Source organism: Etheostoma spectabile, chromosome 1 (assembly GCF_008692095.1).
Source record: "Etheostoma spectabile isolate EspeVRDwgs_2016 chromosome 1, UIUC_Espe_1.0, whole genome shotgun sequence".
Classification (NCBI taxonomy): domain Eukaryota; kingdom Metazoa; phylum Chordata; class Actinopteri; order Perciformes; family Percidae; genus Etheostoma; species Etheostoma spectabile.
In genome coordinates, this window is record NC_045733.1 from 24,853,936 (window position 1) to 24,872,947 (window position 19,012).

Sequence of the window (19,012 nt, forward strand, 5' to 3'; positions counted from 1 at the left end):
GTGTGTGTGTGTGTTTCTGTGCTCTGGAGGAGTTATAATAAATTAACCAATGCTCAGGCATGTAGAGAAATTATATGCAGCCTGCATTACAGACAGACAGAAGATATGGGCTTTTATAAATCAGGGAAAGCCTAACAAAAGATGCTACAGTAGGTTGCATCATGGGAAATGTAGAACATTTTTCGGGCTTTATCCTTATCACGGACTAAAAGTCAAGATATCTGGGCTTAAATGTTGAAATCTGTCTTTTGTGAATCCCCGACTTGTGTGTGCTACACCAAATTCCTGGAGCGCTTTAAAATAAAAAGTGAAATAAATGAAGAAACATCAATTTATCATTGAACTATATCCAAAATATATATAATATATTTAAAAAAACATCTACTTGGGTGGTAGAAAAAAGTAAATACTAATTATAAATGTTAATTTCATAATCTCAATCTAAATCTTATTAATAATCTTATTTGCAGCCCATCCCTTGTTAGGGCAGTGTTTTTTTGCCAATGTGTGTATCTACTTTGTGCGTGCCACTAGTCATTAGTGTCGATGTGCATGTTAATCTGTTTCTGCACACGGTGTCATGGTTGTCACCGATTAACTCACCGGCCACCTGCAGCAGCAAAGAAGCACTGCCGTAGTCCTGCACCCTGACGAAGCAGGTATAGCTGCCTTCATCGGCCACCATCACCCTGCTCAGCAGGAGCGAAGTGTTGCCCAGGCCCAGCCGGGCAGGGAACAGACTGGTACGGTTGACAAAGCTCTCAGCCTGGTCCACCAGCTGGTCGCGTCCCCCCCAGTACCCATGCACGCTGCGTTTGGTGTCTGTAAGCTGCCAGAAGACGCTCAGTTCAGACAAGTTGAAGGGGTTGGCTTGGGTGAAGGAGCAGTTGAGTGTGGCATCACTGCCGTGCAGAGCCACCACTGGCTGCTCCGGGACGGTCAATTCCAACACAGCTATAAGAGAGGAGGTGGGACATAAGTGATGTCAAGAAAAAAAAAAATGTAATTAAACAATTTTGTTTTTACCTAAGTAGAGAGGGGTATGTTTTGCTGTAAGCTGTCACACAATATAGTAATAGAAAAACATATCTGGACTCTGTGGTCTTCATTTTGTCAATCATATAACACCACCTGTCTGTAACCTAGGTAGTCTAAAATAGGCAACAACAGTTTAATAAATATAATTTGGTTCAGGTCTAGTATAAACACAGTATTCACTTAATCACATCATTAAGCAAGGCAAGGTAAGGCAGCTTTATTTGTATAGCACATTTCAGCAACAGGGCAATTCAAAGGGATTTGCACAAAAACAGTTAAATAAAATTAAAAAAACAGCTCAACTTAATTCAGTGTACCGTGTTCAAATGTGACAGACTGACATCTACTAATGTGTATGAAAAAGAAAATCAATGCAGTATTTTGAAATATATGCTGTGACTGTTTTAAAATATCCATTTTGTTTGTACAGCGTGGAAGCACGGAGTGGGTGAGACGGGATGCAAGGCGAGAGGGATGAAGAGGAGAGATTGGGAGGTAAGCACTAGGACTTTGTGTTTCTATAGGCTTTACCTCCTGGCGATGGCTCAGTGTGTTAAAACTTAGCAAAAGAAGCAACATCTTTATAGCTTTAGTTAAATCGTTTGTTAAATCTAAAAAAGAATATCTTTGGGGGGGGTAGAACTGTGTGCTTTAGTGGTATAATGAAAGGTGACTCTGCTTTTCACCAAACGCTTCTACTCAAAGGCGGCTGATTTTTGCATCTGTGAGCATGCATGTGTGCCTGTGTGTGTGTGTGTGTGCGTGTGTGCGCGTGTGTGTGTGTTTGCACTTTTGTGTGTTGTTTGTCTAGACTAGGCCAACAGCAAAGAGTACACTGCATAATCATTTTGGATTATTAGCCATCTCAGGCAGTCCAGAGTACATCCATAGTATTCTCAAGAGTCAGCATTCTCCATTGATCCCGGTCTGCTCTTTTTACAACTCTGAAACACTCATCAGCATCACAGGGGAGAAAAAAAAGCCAGTCGGCCCTTGGAGCAAGACACTCTACTTTATGCTCAGCCTCTCTAATTGTTATAATCACAGCAGCATTTTAGCCTCCTCACCCCTTTTGAGCTCTGCCTATCAGACAGCCAACGTCAATGTTGAATCGCTTTGCTGTGAAGGTGATTTGACTGCTGCTGAGGTACAATAATTACTTCCCCTATTAACAACAAACAAGTCTTTCATCTGAGAGGGTTCATATATGGATGGGTACTGCTCAGTCAAGGCAGACCTATTTTCAATCACATTCAGCCATTCCCAGCTAGGTAGCTTCTCCACATCACACCCCGAACAACCTGCTCGACTGTAGGAACAGTGCCACCTACTGACTAACCTCACAAGTGCAGACACGGGGGACAGAAAAATGCACAGATCCCTGTCCAAATAACCCATACCCCATCTCAACCTGGGTGTCAGGGCCAAAATAGCCCATGGAAAGCCTTACAGAGTGAATGACTAATAGTTTCAATCACAATTAAAAAACATTCAAAACAAAAACACATTTAAGTGATTGACACTTCTTGAAGATATATTATTTCCTCCTCAAATATTGTATTCCATTAAAATAGAAACAGAAAACTTTGTCAACAAGCATTGGTATTACCATGTTTTGAATAAAACTTACATTATTTACATAGTTTATCATAGTTTTTCATAATTTTGACCTGGAGCAAATCAAAGCTTCTATACCAACCAAGTGCCAGTCACACAACAATTCTCTGACCACCCTGGTGTGAGAAGCGGAGGGTGTTTTCCTTTACTGTGATTACAAAAGCTCTTCTGGTGCTGTGGGGGTTTTCTATCATCCGTATTATGCCCACATTGACTCAGCTGGGCTACTGCACAGCAAACAATACTAAGGAGTTATCAGGGCAAAGCGTGACAGGAGCTGCCGGTATTGTGTTGCCATCAATAGGAAGGGATAATCAAGCAGATTTCAGGAGTGTGTATTTATGCTGTCTTTGGAGGTGGCACAACCTTTGCCGTAATGAATAGGTTGCTGTAGTTTTTTGTAGGAGTGGAGGGTCAGTGACAGCCCTCTCCGAGACGTGCATGTTGAAGGAGGAGGAGAGAGAGCAATTAAATCACTCCCCGAGCAGCCTGGTATGACTCACACCAGGAAGGGGGAAGGGAAAGAGAGAAACAGAGAGAAAGAGAGGCCGGCATTGAGCTCACACTTAAAGATAATATCTGGAAACAAGTCAAGGAAGAGGCTGTGGTGGAGCCTAACACACTAATCCCTCAACAGGGACCAAAGCCATATCAGAGAGGAGAGAGAGAGAGAGAGATATAGAAACCTCCCTTTCTCAATTCATATCTCTGCCTCGCTCCTCCTTTTTCACTCACTGCTTCTTTAACCGGTGACCTACCACTAGCTCCATGGCCCTGGGAGGATGCAGCTCTACACAGGGACCCTGTGTAGAGACACTGACCATTGCTTGGAAAGGGAATTCAAGGGGAGCATTCTGCATTGCATCGAGAGGATTGGACAGAAGAGAAGGGCAAGCTAGGCCAGCTGACGTCATGGAAAGTGCACATCTGATGTCCTATTCATCAAAGGTGAAATACCACGAGCCAAAGCAAATCATTGCGTGCCTGGGCTGTTTTTGATCTGCTGCTGTTTACACCAAGCATCTTCTGTATGGTAGCTGACTGTTTGATCGTCTCTCTTCAGCTCCGCTCTCAACATGGAAAAAACATGCATTCTCTAAAAAGACAAGTGTAAGCAGCTGAGGTTAAGGCTAACTACACAGGTGGTCTTTGGTTAAGGGGCTGGGCAGCACCTTGTAGCCAGGCCCGTGGTGTCTTCTCAGGAGTAAGTGGGGATCTTGCCTCTCCCTTCTCCCTCTCGATAAAGAGATGCTCAGAAGCCATAGAGGGCAGGCTCGGAGATGTCAGGCTGTGGGGATTTACACACTGCACTTTGTGTTTATGGGCCTCAGCTCTGTTTGAGTGCCTGCGAGACAGAGACGGGCACTTTCACAGCCGACATGAAATAAACTCATTACAGCCTTCCCAAGCACTGGCAACAGGCCCCGCTTAGCAGCGAGGCACAGGGCTAGCTAGAAAAGGCTGCAAGTGATTTTCACACTGCTCTCCACTCTACTTTCAAGACTACCCACGCCCTTGTCAGTATCAACACCAACTTCCATCATGGCTTCATTAGGTGTGCAGCTGGATTTGCTTTGACCATGTTATATGTATAGCAAACTGATGCTAGCTAGGCACATGAGGTGACCATGTAGGCTGAGTGGGAGACAGGGAGAGCGTAGGATGTAAGCAGCAGGTCTACAGCTTTCATAGGAGGGTGCTTGCAGGGTGACGTGCGAGGTTGTTGGTAAATAAAATCTAGGGTTATCTCACACCAACCTGGCAGATACAGATAGCTCAGTGCACATGCACGCACCCACATGCACTTAAAAATACAGTATGTGCACAAAATCAGATAACTGGACTGAGATTATAAGCCTTAATTTAAGTCGATCTAGTTATGTAGATAGGCATTATGTAGATAGTCACCTGACTGATTTGATGTGTAATTCCACAACAACAATTCCATGGCAAATACACAGAGCATGTTTTATTTATAATAACATAACTTTATTCATATATCATGTTTTTTTAGATAATTTTTTTAAACTTTGAAATAGTAATATATACAGTGGCTAACAATTTTAATGAATACAAATTTAAATATAATCCCTACATGTATCCCGCTTTATTTGTACTTTCAGATTTCTTTTTACTTTTTGAGAGATGCCTTTGTTATTATTCTTGTATTTTGGCTTTCTGGCAGCATTATACTTTCTGACTTATTGTGCCGATACCAGCATGTTGGGTAAGACAGTAAACAAAGATAAAATCTGAATTTACAGACCACACAGTAACTAACCAAAATAATGCAAGTAAGTGTGGTTGTTAACTCTAAAGTCACCTCCGTCCTGTCATTCACTCACAAAGGTGCACCTCATACAGGAAAATGTATTGTATGTATGTATTGAATCTTTTTAGCTTCTTATCCTGCAGTCCCAAAAATGAATCATCAAATACTGTACCTGACCTAGGCAAGCACACACTGGTGTAGACAAACACACAAGAGTACACAGAGCTAGGGATGATACTGAGAAGCGGAGCCAAATTATCTTTTTCCCATTTCCTTACAAAAGTAGCATAAACACACAATCCCAATAGACACAAAGATTGACAACGATTTCAGTAAGAAAAAATGAATGTTATGAGCTAGGAGGCAACTATTGACTGAGATGGAAATCGTGCATTTAGCAGGGGTTTGGCTATAATATGACAATATCCTGAGGACACAAATGTGTGAGTATGCTGCAAGAGTGTTTATTATTTGTTAGTTTTTTTCCACTGTGAAAACTGGTCACATTTGTAATGCGTTAAAGGACATGAAATCAAGCCTCTTATGTCCACATTAAAGCCAACAATACTCAAAGTAAACCAACTCAAAAGAAGGGACTTGAGGAAAACGGTGTGTCTTTCTCAAGAGGCTAACATTCTTTTGATCATCTTTCATTTATATCCATAGACATGAGCCGATCGAGAGTCACAACACGCTTCAAAGGTAGTGAGTTTGATTCTATCAGTTTTAACAAAGAAATACTTATCAGTTCAGATAATGATGGTTATTTCATTTCTGCTGTCGTTTACTGACTTAACAACTAGAGAGGAATGATTTTACACAAAACATGTTGTGCAGAAGCAGTAACAAGTGATTAGACTAAGTAGTATTCCAATGGATTGCCTTAGTCTTCCATAGTGCTGTGGGTAAAGAAAACCAGTAAAAGTATAATATTAGTGAGCGTTGGCTTTAATCAGAAAACAGTAACAACTGAATCAGTATCAATAAACTGCAATATTGAGTTGCAGACACCGTCCCCACACACAATTTCATGCAGAAACAGAGAATGCATTGATATTCCACACCTGTATGACTCCTGACAGCTCCACAGCAAAACACTGTCTGAGGAATTGGACACAAGGTACTCTGACGCTACAATGGAGACACTGTTACAAAGCTGCTCCTGAGCTGAGAAGTTCCCATCAGCATGACCAGCAACAGTCAAATGCACACGTGTACACAGTGCTTGTACACAAGTCCTCTCTCTGTGTGTGTGTGTGTGTGTGTGTGTGTGTGTGTGTGTGTGTGTGTGTGTGTGTGTGTGTGTGTGTGTGTGTGTGTGTGTGTGTGTGTGTGAAAGCAGAGATTTTTAAGTAAGTAATTTTTGCACCTTTCGGCAAAGATTATTTTCACTGACTTTAATGAGGTTTATATACTGATGTCCAGCACAAACACAATTTAACACCAAATTCAGGGCCTTTCAGCTCAAAAAAGCAAATTACAACTTCACTTCAACTTTTGACTCAGTCCAACACAAATCACAGCACACAACAATTAGCACTTCACAGCCTCTCCTCACGTTCACATTGAATGACAGACAGTGAACAGAGTTATTTACACAGTCGGTGGAGCCATTTGTTAAATACAATAAGAACACATCTTTAGAGGGTATGTCTAAAATCCTGCTGAAACCTATGACATGTGAGGAGGAAGTATTGATTTCACACATAAGGAAAATCAAGCAGTAGCAATAGAGGGGGCACTATTGACACAGCAAAGTAAACAGGTGCAATACTAACAGACTGCAATGACATTAGGGTTTAGTCGGCCAAAAAGGCAAGCAGGAGAACTATGCTTTAACAACACTGCCCCCTTCTGTTAAAGAACTTAACTGCAGCGCAACACATTTTCACTATGGACATTTTGCAGCACCTGGACATCAAAGGATTTTGCTCAAAGGATCAGTGAGCCCTTTCATACCGATTATTCTTATGATATAACTAATCCATGTTAAAGTCTGAGGGAAAAGCTAGCTTTTGATTTCATGCCATCAGGAACTGATGTAGATGTCCATAATACTTATTTTAAAAATCATCTGGAAAATGTTAAGGGAGCGATGGGAGTGTGTGCATAGTAAGCATGATTTGGTTCAAAAATTAGCAACCTGAAAAAGAGTCTGTCTCTTGAGCAGCGGTTTTCAAATGGCCCCTTAGTGAAAAAAGGCACAATATGGATGAGATTAAGTGAGACTTAAAGCCTTCTACGGTGTAAAAGGGTCACTTTCAACATTAAGCTCTGAACATAACCTCTTCCTTTCCCATTTTTGCTCCAGGAACTCATCATGGAGTGTGAATGCCCTCACTCAGGGAGAGATACAGGTGATGGCAGATAGGGAAGACAAGAACTCTGACTTGCTTATTTTTAGCAATAGCAATGTCATAGATCAAGATGGGAATCACTACTGTGCTATTATCTCTTTTTTGCCGTTTCTTTCTCTCTATCTCTGCCACCCGTTGTCTTGCTTCCTTCATAGATGTATGCCTTCTGATATCCCATCAATAACCTGTTAATGGTCTCCGGCTGTAAGATAATAGTTCCGGCTGAAGAAGAACAGTGGGCAGATAAGGACAAGCTTCTGGCTTATGAGCCAGACAGAGAGCCTTTGATGAGCAGGAGGCTGGTGATGGAAAAGGGATGAGCAGTGCGGTGCAAAGGGAAGTTTAGCAAGGTAGCAAAAAGGGTCATGGGGTCAGATCTGACTTGAGTGAAGCTAATTTCACATAATGGCAGGCTACATCCACTATGGCCATCATTACAGAGGAGCCAGGAAGAGTTTATGAGTAAGGCAAAGAGGATATATTTTTGTATTCCTCTAATGAGACAGGTATTTTCCATCTGCTGTCTTTTGAAATTATTTTTTTTTGCTCTTTCACAGGTTCACCTTTGCTCATTCACGGTTTAATGCACCAGGGGTGATGCGAGGTTAAGCATGGTGCGCGTTGTCTCAGTGACAGAGCTCTTGTGCCTGACATCGCCACCACCACATCACAGAGGCAACACCCTGGAGGTGGGTTTCTCCCTGTGTGAGCTGCTGCGATGCTTCCTCAGCAAGTCACTAGCTGTGATGCTTTCCAAGCACAGATCAGCATCCGTTCAACCCATTCATCACAGCCCACTAGACACACATATGGCTCCAGGCCCCTCTTCCCCTCCAGATCTGCAATCTTGGCATATTAACCAAATCAATTTTTTAACAATCCCACAGGGCAGCATTTTTAGGACTTGTTGAAATAATCATGAGGTGCTTGTTGGGTAATGCACTTTGTTTCAATGAGCGCACTGTGAGAAAAGAAGAGCTGGGAAAGAGTGAAACAGAGGCAAGCCAACAGAGACGGGTCATTATGTATGCATTGCGGCGAAACCAATCTTTGTTGAGCCTGTCCTCAATTGTTTTTAAAAGGATACTTCACTGGACGCAATCAAATTAGCAAGAACATCACTGCTATGGGGTAATAACCCTAAATTGAATTTGTGCACAGGCTAAAGTGTCCCCTCTCTGCAGAATCAATTGCTGTAAAGAGAAAAGGAGGACAGGAAGTGGGCATTTATAGTTAGCAGACCTTTAAAAAGTACATCAGAGATGCAGGCATGAGCGGGCTATTTTTACGCTCCAGAGCCCTGCCATAATGTGTGCCTACTGACTACTATGCTTGATGCAATCTATCCAATCATGCTAATTAATCTGAATTACCTTACAGCTCCCATCACTGAGAGTGAAATCTGGTCAGCTTTCCATTTCTGCATTTGCATGAATACAATTCTCTTTCATTGTTTGGGTGCTCTGGCAGCCTAGTGGCTGTGCTAACTGAACAGAGAGTATGACAACAACAAGCAATTAGCTAGACAGCCTCCTGTTAGCTCTGCCGCTGGCTGGCACTGCTGTGAGCCAAGGATGTTACTCTACTCAGCTACTGTCGTTAGTGTACATATATATTGACATTTCATGTATTTTGCTGACATTTATAAACACTATGGGTTATAATGAGGGCAGTAAAAATAAACCTAAGCAACTACCAGGGTCAAGGGTCAAAGCCAGACGGGGTTGGTGGCGTAGCAAATTTTCCTCACTTCTGCTTTGTCAATAGTGCATTTAAGTACAAAAGCAACAACCCCTTACAGACAACCCTCTTCACTGCTGCCGTGACACAACAGCTGTGCAGTGTCGTATGTGTAACATCAGGGAGAAGTTTCACAGAGAATGATCCATCATCTGACTACTGAGTCAGGATAGAGCTACGAGCTACAGAGACAATGTTACTGCGTTCGGATGACAGTGTTTTCATGTGCTGTCCTTGTGGTTTCTTCCACAAATACTGTTCTCACAATAGGAAGTGTGTTGGCAAGACTACAAAGTGTAATCGTGTCTACTGATATGGGCACTTGCAGGAGTTATCGAGCAATGACACGGCTGAAGTAAAGGAAGATTAGAGCCAGTCATCCCAGCAAGGGACCTGGAGACCCTGAATCATATCGACACAGACGCGCACGCACACACACGCACACGCACACACACACACACACACACACACACACACACACACACACACACACACACACACACACACACACACACACACACACACACACACACACACACACACACACACACACACACACACACACACACACACACACACACACACACACCAAAGTCTGTAGGTTTTCTGTTTGGGTGGCCAACAGAAGCAAAAGATAGTGGTTTATAAATCAAAGGCAACCAAATTTGATTAGTTACCCAGATAATTACTGTTGCCCTAAAAAAAAGAAAACTGTGCATTAATTTGTCAGCCCCCAAATCATGCCACTGCACTCAATATATTAATTAATTAATTAAAAAAGAATGAAAAAATAAGACAGATTTAATTTGTCTGTGTTTCTCTGAAATGCACCTGCAACTCTTTAAAGCTGGTAGCACAGTTGAAGTTACTTTTATTACACTAAATTAAACGCATGCTGTGTTTTTGTATCATCTTCCAGTGTTACATGTGCAGACTATAGAATCAAACTAGACTCCAACTAATTCACTTAGTGCCCCAGTTAGCAGAGAGAAACTGAATCATTGTGTGAGCTACAATAGCCAATTACCCGTGAGTTAAAGAGCTCCATCAGTCCCCGACACCTCCTCCTCTTCCCTCCCGGTGAGAAGAGCGAGTTAGCCAGTGGAGGCCACACAGCCAGTAATGAGCAGGCCGCAGGCCCATTTGTGCTGGGAGAGAATAGGTCCCTAATGAACCACTGAAGACACTTAGGTCCACTGAGTCAAGATTGAAAGGTGCCACTGATGGCCGATAGGAGGTTGTGTCAGCTCACCCAGAAAGCAGAAAAGGCAAAAAATAAGATCTCTTTAAATGATGGTGGTTTGGCCGATAAAAGTTCTTTGTTAACTTTGTGGGTTTGCCAAAGTACGCTGAATCTATTTTTTTGGCATGCTGAAAAAAACCTTTCATAGCTGACTACCTCCTTTTTCTTCTTCAATAATATGAAAGGAATAGCATCTACTATGAGATTTTCATTTACATTATGTGTCAGCTACACACCAAATTGGAAAAGGGTGATAATATAATGTCAATCCCTCTTTTGAAATGCCCAATTCCCTTATTTTATTCACCGTCACCTGAGATGTTATCAAGTCTGCACAGGCTATCTGTATCTTTTTTTTTATGACACAATTTCTTCTTCAAGCACCATTTCTAGAACTTTTGAGTGTGTGAGTTATGAATCCTCAGTTGCAACATCAACCACCACCACCATGCTTCCCGGTGTTGTAAATATACGAGGACGACTTCCACATCACACTCCCTGAGTCACAGCCGAAAAACTGCATTTTTCATCGAGGGCCTCACCTTAGCCTCAAGCTCTATTCCTCACGTCTGGAAAAGGTCAAAGCTATTCTGTTTTACAAGCTGAATTATTAAAAAAAGATTTTAAAAACACACTCCCATATCATAGAGTTGTAACCCTGAATAAACTCAACTGAAAGATGAGTAATGTCTTTTTACTCCCTGAGGCTACGTCTATACAGTATAAACAAGAATATTTACTTTGTCAACTTGTCTGGATGGGACCGAGTCTAAACAGGGAGGGTTTATAACTTTCAAACTATTGTCAAATTGTTTTTGGGAGTATTCTCATTTGAACTGTTGTTTTGGCCAGTGAAGCCTTTGAAGGGGGAAGACTAATAGGCTCTGCAGGGCAAATTGTTTAACAGGCAATGGCATTTCTCACTGCGGTAACTCTGATCTAATGGCAGGGCAAAGACGGGGCGACACCCACCCATAGCTTGGACGGCCAGCATTGTGGGCAGCAGGAGGGACAGCATGATCTCCCAGTGTGGATTGGAACCGCAGGTCAACTTCTTCAGATACAGAGCTGCAGGTAAAAAATAAAAAAACACAGACATCTGAGGAGGAGGAAGACTGTTACAACACAGAACAGAACACAATAAGTCCAGCAAAATAAGAAGATGAGTTGATAGAAGGAGGATTAGGAAGTTATAGAAATAGAGAGAGCGACGTGTCTGCTATCTCTTTGTTTACGCTTGCTTGCTTTCTCTGGTGGGTGGAGGTTGAGACAATGAGACAATCCAACAAATTTCGTGATGGCTATATAAAAGTCCAGACTATTTTTTGTGACTGGCAAACATATCTGAAATTATGTCTGAAGGTGACTATTTTTGTCTTTTTTTCTGGCCCTACTCGGGCCTTTTCTTTTTCAGAGAGAGGGAAGCTGTGATGACAAATGGGAACTTCCAAAGTTGACAGGAAATAGCCAACTCATACTCTGTGAAAACACAACTTTCAGAGTGAGTAGAGACATACAAAACTATCCCCTCCCTGTCTATGTCTACTCTACAACATTACACTATCCTCAGAGAGATTGGTAGAGGTCACTACTTGTATCTGTATTTGTTGGGACAAACTACTTGTATATAAACTTTAGATAAAACTCAAGGTACAAGTTTTTTTATTGATTTGAAGTCATTGTTTTATAGTAAACTATTATAAATAATTGGGAATAACAACAGTACAACAACATAGCTGAAAAGCAAATTCACTCTATCGGTTCCTGTGTCCATGTTTGCTTGTTACATGTCTTTTAGTTTTAATGCAAGGCTCTTTGGTAGATTTCAGAGCTCTTAATGACCACATGAGTCTATCACACAAAAAAAAAAAAATTAGGTCACTGAAGAATCAATACAACAAAATAAAGTAAAAGATTACCTAGAGTAAGCAAGTTTCAAGTCACTGCAAGTTTTCATGTTAAACTGAAATAAATGGAACCACATGCCACCATGCTGTGCATATTGGATACACTATTTATTGGGTGCAAGTGTGTAGAGTACAAAAAGAAAAAGAGGAAAACAAAAATAGAGAAAGGAAGAAAGGGGGACAAGTTTTGATTTTGAATCAGATTCAGCATTTTAAGCAAATAGGGTATTTCTATGTTATGAAAAATGAGATTAAATAGACTTTATTAATCCCACACTGGGGAAATTCCTATGCTACAGCAGCTCAAAAGAAAAAAATTACACACATCAGAATAACACAAATACACATTAAACAGACATTGGAGAAAAAATATACAGAAAGTATTATAAGAAATAATAGATAGTTATAATAATAATGGTAATAATACAAACATATTTACACAATAAACACCCTTACATAAATAGACAGTGTACATACAAAAGATATACAGATGAGTAAAGTGCAGATGAATAGAAATTACATATAGACATGTGTGAGAGCAGGATGAGCAATATTATGGTTGATAAAAGCTCTTTCAAATTACTCTGATGGCAAACATTTTGCTTTGTAGGATAATTAGACAATCCTGGGTAAAAGTGGGGCAGACTATGCATTGCTTTCAGCCTATTCATCTCAGTGTGTGTCCAGTGACCCTGGGTCAGATTGGGTGAACGTAAAGAGGTGTTTTGCTCACAGTGACAGTGTCTTTTTTTAAACTCACCACTGGGAGTCAACAAATTTCCAATCCTACAAATGGAAAAAGTTAAGTAAAGCCTAACATGCAGTATGTCTAAGGTTGACAGTCAAAATGAACAACACACATAAAAAAATGTGACGGCTAACACACTGCTGGTTGCTAGTGGTTGCTAAGTGTTAGAGGTGCCGTGCTTGAGCTACGTTACTGGTTACACAGTGTTTGTCTTTGAACTGGTCATGACTGTTTTCCCAATATGGCGCATGCCTGTACACCGAAGGATACTGTCTTTATTAACTATCTTTTTAATAAACTGTCTGTACATTTACAAAGTTCTCAATGCTTCGGTTTACATGTAGGGACCCTAATTATGCCACCGTGGAAGTAAGGTGCTATTTTGAGCCTTGTTAGTGGTAGAGAAAAGGTGACTTCTTTTTACTTAAGCTAATTAAGGGTTTGCACTTAAACAGGTCAAATTCAATTAGCATGAAAACATATCAGTGAACGGTCAACTTGGTACCCATGTGTTATTAACCCCTAAGTTCATTCTTCACCGGAATAGTCCTTTCTACATTTTTTGTTTTTAGTTCTTCCCTTTTTGTACTTCTGTTTCTGTCAACAAACAACAAAATGGTGTATTACCACCACCATAGTCTAAAGAGTTGAATGAGTTATGGCATTTAGTTTGGCATTTTCATCTATTTAAACTTTGTGACCACACAATGCTGTCATTTAAATATTTTTGTTTGTTTCTATTGTTAAGACAACTGCATTTAAGACTAGTGATAGTGTTGAATGTAGTCATTTGAAACAGGAACATAAAATATAAATAACACTTATATTGTCTGTGGCAATACTAGAAAAATATAGGTTCTAAACACTGCAATCGCTCAGTTTTCCATATCCAAGCTGTCTTTCTTTTTAACATGTATCCACCTTTAATAATGCTTATACGTTTTACGGTTGTTACTCAGCAATTAAAGTAACAGCTGTGGGTTTTTCACAACTTTGATCGACTGTGAACATCAAGGTTCAGATTTGCTAAACCTTTGCTGGAACGTCCCACCATCAACATCCACAAAAGTAAAACCTCATGGTTGAGCAACTAAATGTCTACACAAATCCACAATTAAAAGTTCAGCAAACTTAGGTTTTTTAATATGTTATGGACATAAATACTTCAAAGCTGGAGAAGGCAACTAACCAGTCATGATGTTTTGGTACAATGAATGATGTCAATATTGCTGTCAGCTGTAGTTCCACCTCAGGCCACACCAAAACGTTTTTCATGAGGCTCCGTTTATGGCTTAAGCAGAGAGGATGTGGGCAGGACTGTGGCTTCATCACTAACTTTCCATAACAGCACACTCACCATTTTCTCTCTGGACTTTCAGAAGGCTAGTCTGCTAGAGACCAACTGAAAAAACAGACTTATGACTCTATCTGAATTTACCCTCAGAATATGGGCTATTCACTGCACATACATTTAAAATTGGGGATACATATTCAAAACAACCAAACACATATCCCAGTTATCCTGTCCAAATGATCAAGAGTTAAGTATATGTAAGCTCTCCTAAGGATGGCATGAAGAGAAATATGCCAACACATCAAACCACAGTCTGATGGTGTCTGTGTTGTTCAGACACTAGAAAGCCATCAAAGGTTTTTTTACTGAATGACTCAAGTACTTTACCGACCCCATGCCAGCATGGAGATTTCTTCTACTTTTCTTCCTTTCATTTGACAATTTAACTTTAACCACTCAATACAATGTCAGAGATCAAAACAAGCTGACTACACTTGCAAGTCACAACACCTGAAAATATAATGATCCAATATACTTTAACTGTAAAATCCATTACTAAATTGCACCAATGTATCAAATCTATTGCTGGATCTTTAATCAGTTTTCAATGCTGTTCATGGAATTAACGTATAATTGTGCTCTCTAAATTGAAGACCATTAAAATGGAAAGGATACGGTCAGTGAAAGAATGTGTTTGACCGGCCGCATCTTCAAGAAATGTCAACAACACCTGTACTTTCTTCAAAAGCTACGACGACTGCAGGCCAACAAGATAATACTCCAGTGACTGGAGTCCAGTCCAATGATTTCCTTACTCCAATCCACCCTCACCTTCAGTTTATCGGCATGGTTTGGTTCCCTGAGTTGAACAAATGTCCCCTCAGCAGAATCATGAAGATGAGCGGGAAGATTATTGGACAACCCCAGACTACTCTCACATCCATATTTGACAAACAGGCCATCAGGAAAAGTAAACTCATCATAATCGGACCCCACCCATAATCTCAACAACCAGTACATCTGTTACCTTCAGGGAGGAGATTCCGTTCCCTTCCCCTCCGATCCAAACGGGCAATGTCCACCTTTGTGCCAGCATCCATCAGACTGTTGAACAAACAATAACCCCCCCCCCCCCCATGGATCGATCCAGACTTCGACCTATTCTCCCTACCCAACCCTCTGCTCCTACCCTCATGGTTTTTAGTTTATTTCAGTATTTAGCATTTATTTATTCTCTGGTATGATTAATATGGACGATGTATTGTTGGATGTTGTGTTTAAATGTGCCTGACCACAAACAAAGTTCACTCAAGGAAAAAAATAAGGTTCTCTTGATTTTGATTTGACAGTTGGAATGTCTTGAATTTCTTTTAGTGATTGGTCGGTAGCTTTTGAGCCACAATCACCTGTGTATTTCATTTTTGACACAGCGCTAAGGATTATTGAACTTCTTACTGAGGTCAAAGGAAAAAGAAATGATTCTTGAAGTATCACAGAACATTAAGATTTACTATTTCACCATGGTCATTGTACCATTGCAGTATTCTTTCCTGAAATCTATGACAGTGGCTCTCTAACAGTTTGTCTTTTTACTTTTACTTTTTTGAGTCCACTCCTGTCCTGGATGACAAGGCCATTCTTAAACACTATTGATATAATAAATCTGACTGACCTTTTAGGCTAAAATGTCTCATTGGCATATGGCTGCCACCACTGTCAAGCTCCTCAAACCATTGGGAACCATTCAACCCTTGACGATGGGGATATTTCCAACCTGGAAGACACCGGCCCCATCGAGGACTGAATCATGGGATGAACGTGAGCCTTTTAAATCCATTTGGCAGCAGGGGTGAGAATTTGGCAAGCCATTTTGAGGGATGACTGAAATCACCTCATGCAAGGAAATGTCCCCCGTAGTAGTGTAGTCAATTAGTGCATTTTGTGGTCAAATTATACATTAGCTTGTCAAATTGCAGAAAAAAAGAGCTCCATAAACGTCAAGAAAGCTTTATGGCTCAGACGTATGAAAGTTTTACTTGCCAACTTTCTTTATAACTACTGCACCTCAAATTTAACATTCATAATAGGCCATACATCAGTGTCATACAGCAATCTAATAATAGGCAAGATAATGCAGTACTACACTGTATATTTGTGTCTCCCTGATAATTAGCTTAGCTACAGAGGCAGTGAAAAAAGTTATATATGTCTTCTCAAGACCGGAAAAGTGAATAGGATCAGTATGTGACGGATACTCCAACATCCTGCTTTTGCAAAGCCAGAGGAGCCAATTAAGTGTAACCTTTATCTTATGGCATCTTTGTGCAATAATATGGAGATGAAATTATACTTTGAGCTGCCAAACTGCCATTGCGTCCCTGGTAAAAAATTTAAAAAAAATGCATTAGAGCATCTTGCACTTGTCAAAAAAACATAATTATCTCTCCACTCTATCAGAAACCATTTCCTACACAAGTCAGAACAATAAATACTACATCCTCCTACATTCCACAGGAAGCTGTACCTGCCAGTGGAGCACAGCTGCACTATCATGTGATAAGGGCAGCATCAGGCCAGGCAACATCCTCATTGCCGCCTAAAGTACAGCATCTCCTATGTTAGTGGTTCCCAACCTTTTCTGTTTGACAGGTCTGGAAGAAAATAACCATAGTTCAGTGTAGCTTGAATGGTTTTTTCTTTACTTTTCTACCCTGTTAATTATCTATTGACCCCTCAGATTTGTCTTGTGACCCTTTTAAGGTATTAAACCTCAGGTTGGGAACCACTGTGACCTAGCCAATTCTGATGCAGTTCATTCATTTCACAAGAGAAAGAGAGAGAAGAAAACATAGGTCTATTTACTGTAATTTTAGTTGTAGGCCTAAGGACTAGCTAAAGTCATAGCCCTGAGTGAGGATTTATAAAGAAAACTGACTACATGAACGCAAGGTTCTGGATAAAACAGTCGCTTGCCAGTAAACGTAAACGCAATACAGTTAGTTGTTTGTCCCTATTTTGAATTATGGAAGTTTCCTTACACAGATAAATGCATTGATGCAGTGTTGACTTTTTTTTTCAAATGGGGGCGCAGTCCATTTCATTCATAGACTGTATTCGCTCTATTTGGGAAACCGTATACTGTATAGCTTATAGCAGGCCTATGTATTGCTTTAAAACGACAAACAAAAATACCAGACATGACATGGAGCCTGTGAATAGAGCCAACTAAGAGAGCCAGTTACCCTACCCTGAGTTCATGGGGTTCTTCTGCACCCCGCCAGCTGTTGCTCGTCTTTGAGAATAACCGAAGTTTGGTAACGTGCATTTATCTTTTTATTAGCCTAACGTTGTATATGATATCATTTCTGTTAGCTCGTGCTCTGCTTTCGAACACAGTTTCTAAAGACTTACCATGTTAGGAGGACGAAACTTAGAAAGCACCAATCATCCAGCGGCGGTGAATCTTTTCTTTGACCAGCACAGCCGTCGTTATTTTCCAGAGTAGTTCATTCCTCTTACAACAAACGCAGTAACGTTACTAGAACTGCTGACCGGGCACGATAACAGATTGTTTTGACGGTGGATATCGCTATAGGACGGGTTTTCAGAGTGTGTGGGTATGTTCCATTGATTTGGGACGGGTTCTCTTCAGAGAAACCACTCCTTGCTTTGTCCAGCAGTGATGTCATACCTTGGGGAGAAAAGAGTCTCGAGAGTTCCGACCCTACCGTTATGACCGCACTTCTACCTCGTTTTCTTTCCGTGTAGGCTACAGCATTAAATGCAAGTAACGGTTATGGCCCAATTATCTTATCTGTGGGCACTCAAAATGACTTTTTATCTGTATAGGCTACCTGATAGTTGAATTGACTTATCACACGGTCCTCAAACGTATCACTGCAGCCTATAGGCCGTTTTAAATGACACAGATTGAGTACCTTTACGTAGGCTAGCATAGCCATAGTCCGCTATAAGTAAGATGTTGATTTATACGGCGATGTGGTTGTTGCCTTTAATTATTAAATGTATGCGATGGCTTGGATTTGTGGTCTTAACAGAAATAGTTTAGCAAAGATAGGCGTGATTCACACTTTTAGTTAGATATTGGCCTAAAATGAGACATGCAGACTAGCCTACAATTACTACTTTAATCTTGAATATGCAGCAAGAAAATCAATTGGGAACCTGGTGTGCAGTATAGGCCTACAAAGATCCTGCATAGGCCTTCATAGAATGAATTATATAGGCTATCTCTAAATAATGAGAAACTTTCTCAAAATAAGGACAAAGAATCTCAAAATAATGAGAATCCTTCTCAAAAATAAATCTCAAAATAATTAGAAAATAATGAGTCATCTCAATTTTTTGAGATACTATCTCATTATTATGAAAAGTCATCATTTAGAGCCAGGTGATAGGTGCAGCTGAGAGAACAGAGAATAATAAACAGTAAAGTTGTTAGGTGGTAGTATGTACAGTGTGGGTAATTTTGTCAATTATTTTTAATTTGTTTGACTAAATGCTGCAGCACCTCAAGACCAACATAACTTGAATAAATTAAAAGGAAGTCCTCAATTATTTTTGTCAAATCAAATGTATCTTTACCATGTGATGTGATTATGCTACTTCCGTACACAACAAACAAATATTACTGTGACCACTATACAGATGAACATTTAATATCTTCAGAGACACCACCGCTGACTTCTCCTGTAAAACTGTGACCACATATAAGCACATTGACCATGCATGATCCAGCCATAGGCTATAGGTTCTATTTTTTCTTCACATTGGAA

At 40.5% G+C, this 19,012-nt stretch overlaps 1 protein-coding gene across 2 annotated transcripts in view; it reads right to left on the reverse strand.

The window, feature by feature from the left end:
• The window catches only part of cd276 (CD276 molecule), a 73,391-nt gene extending 55,471 nt beyond the window's left edge, over window positions 1-17,920 (reverse strand). The window contains exons 1-3 of one of the 2 annotated variants that reach the window (XR_004334401.1): window positions 17,628-17,920; window positions 11,240-11,335; window positions 604-954 (exon numbers count right to left, since the gene is read on the reverse strand). Coding sequence is in view for 1 of the 2 variants with exons in the window: in XM_032530936.1 (XP_032386827.1) it covers window positions 604-954; window positions 11,240-11,285 (397 nt within the window). In the remaining variant the exon portion in view is untranslated. The remainder of the gene's footprint in view (window positions 1-603; window positions 955-11,239; window positions 11,336-17,627) is intronic. The other variant, XM_032530936.1, reaches the window with a different exon arrangement.
• Between the last annotated feature and the right edge of the window lie 1,092 nt (window positions 17,921-19,012).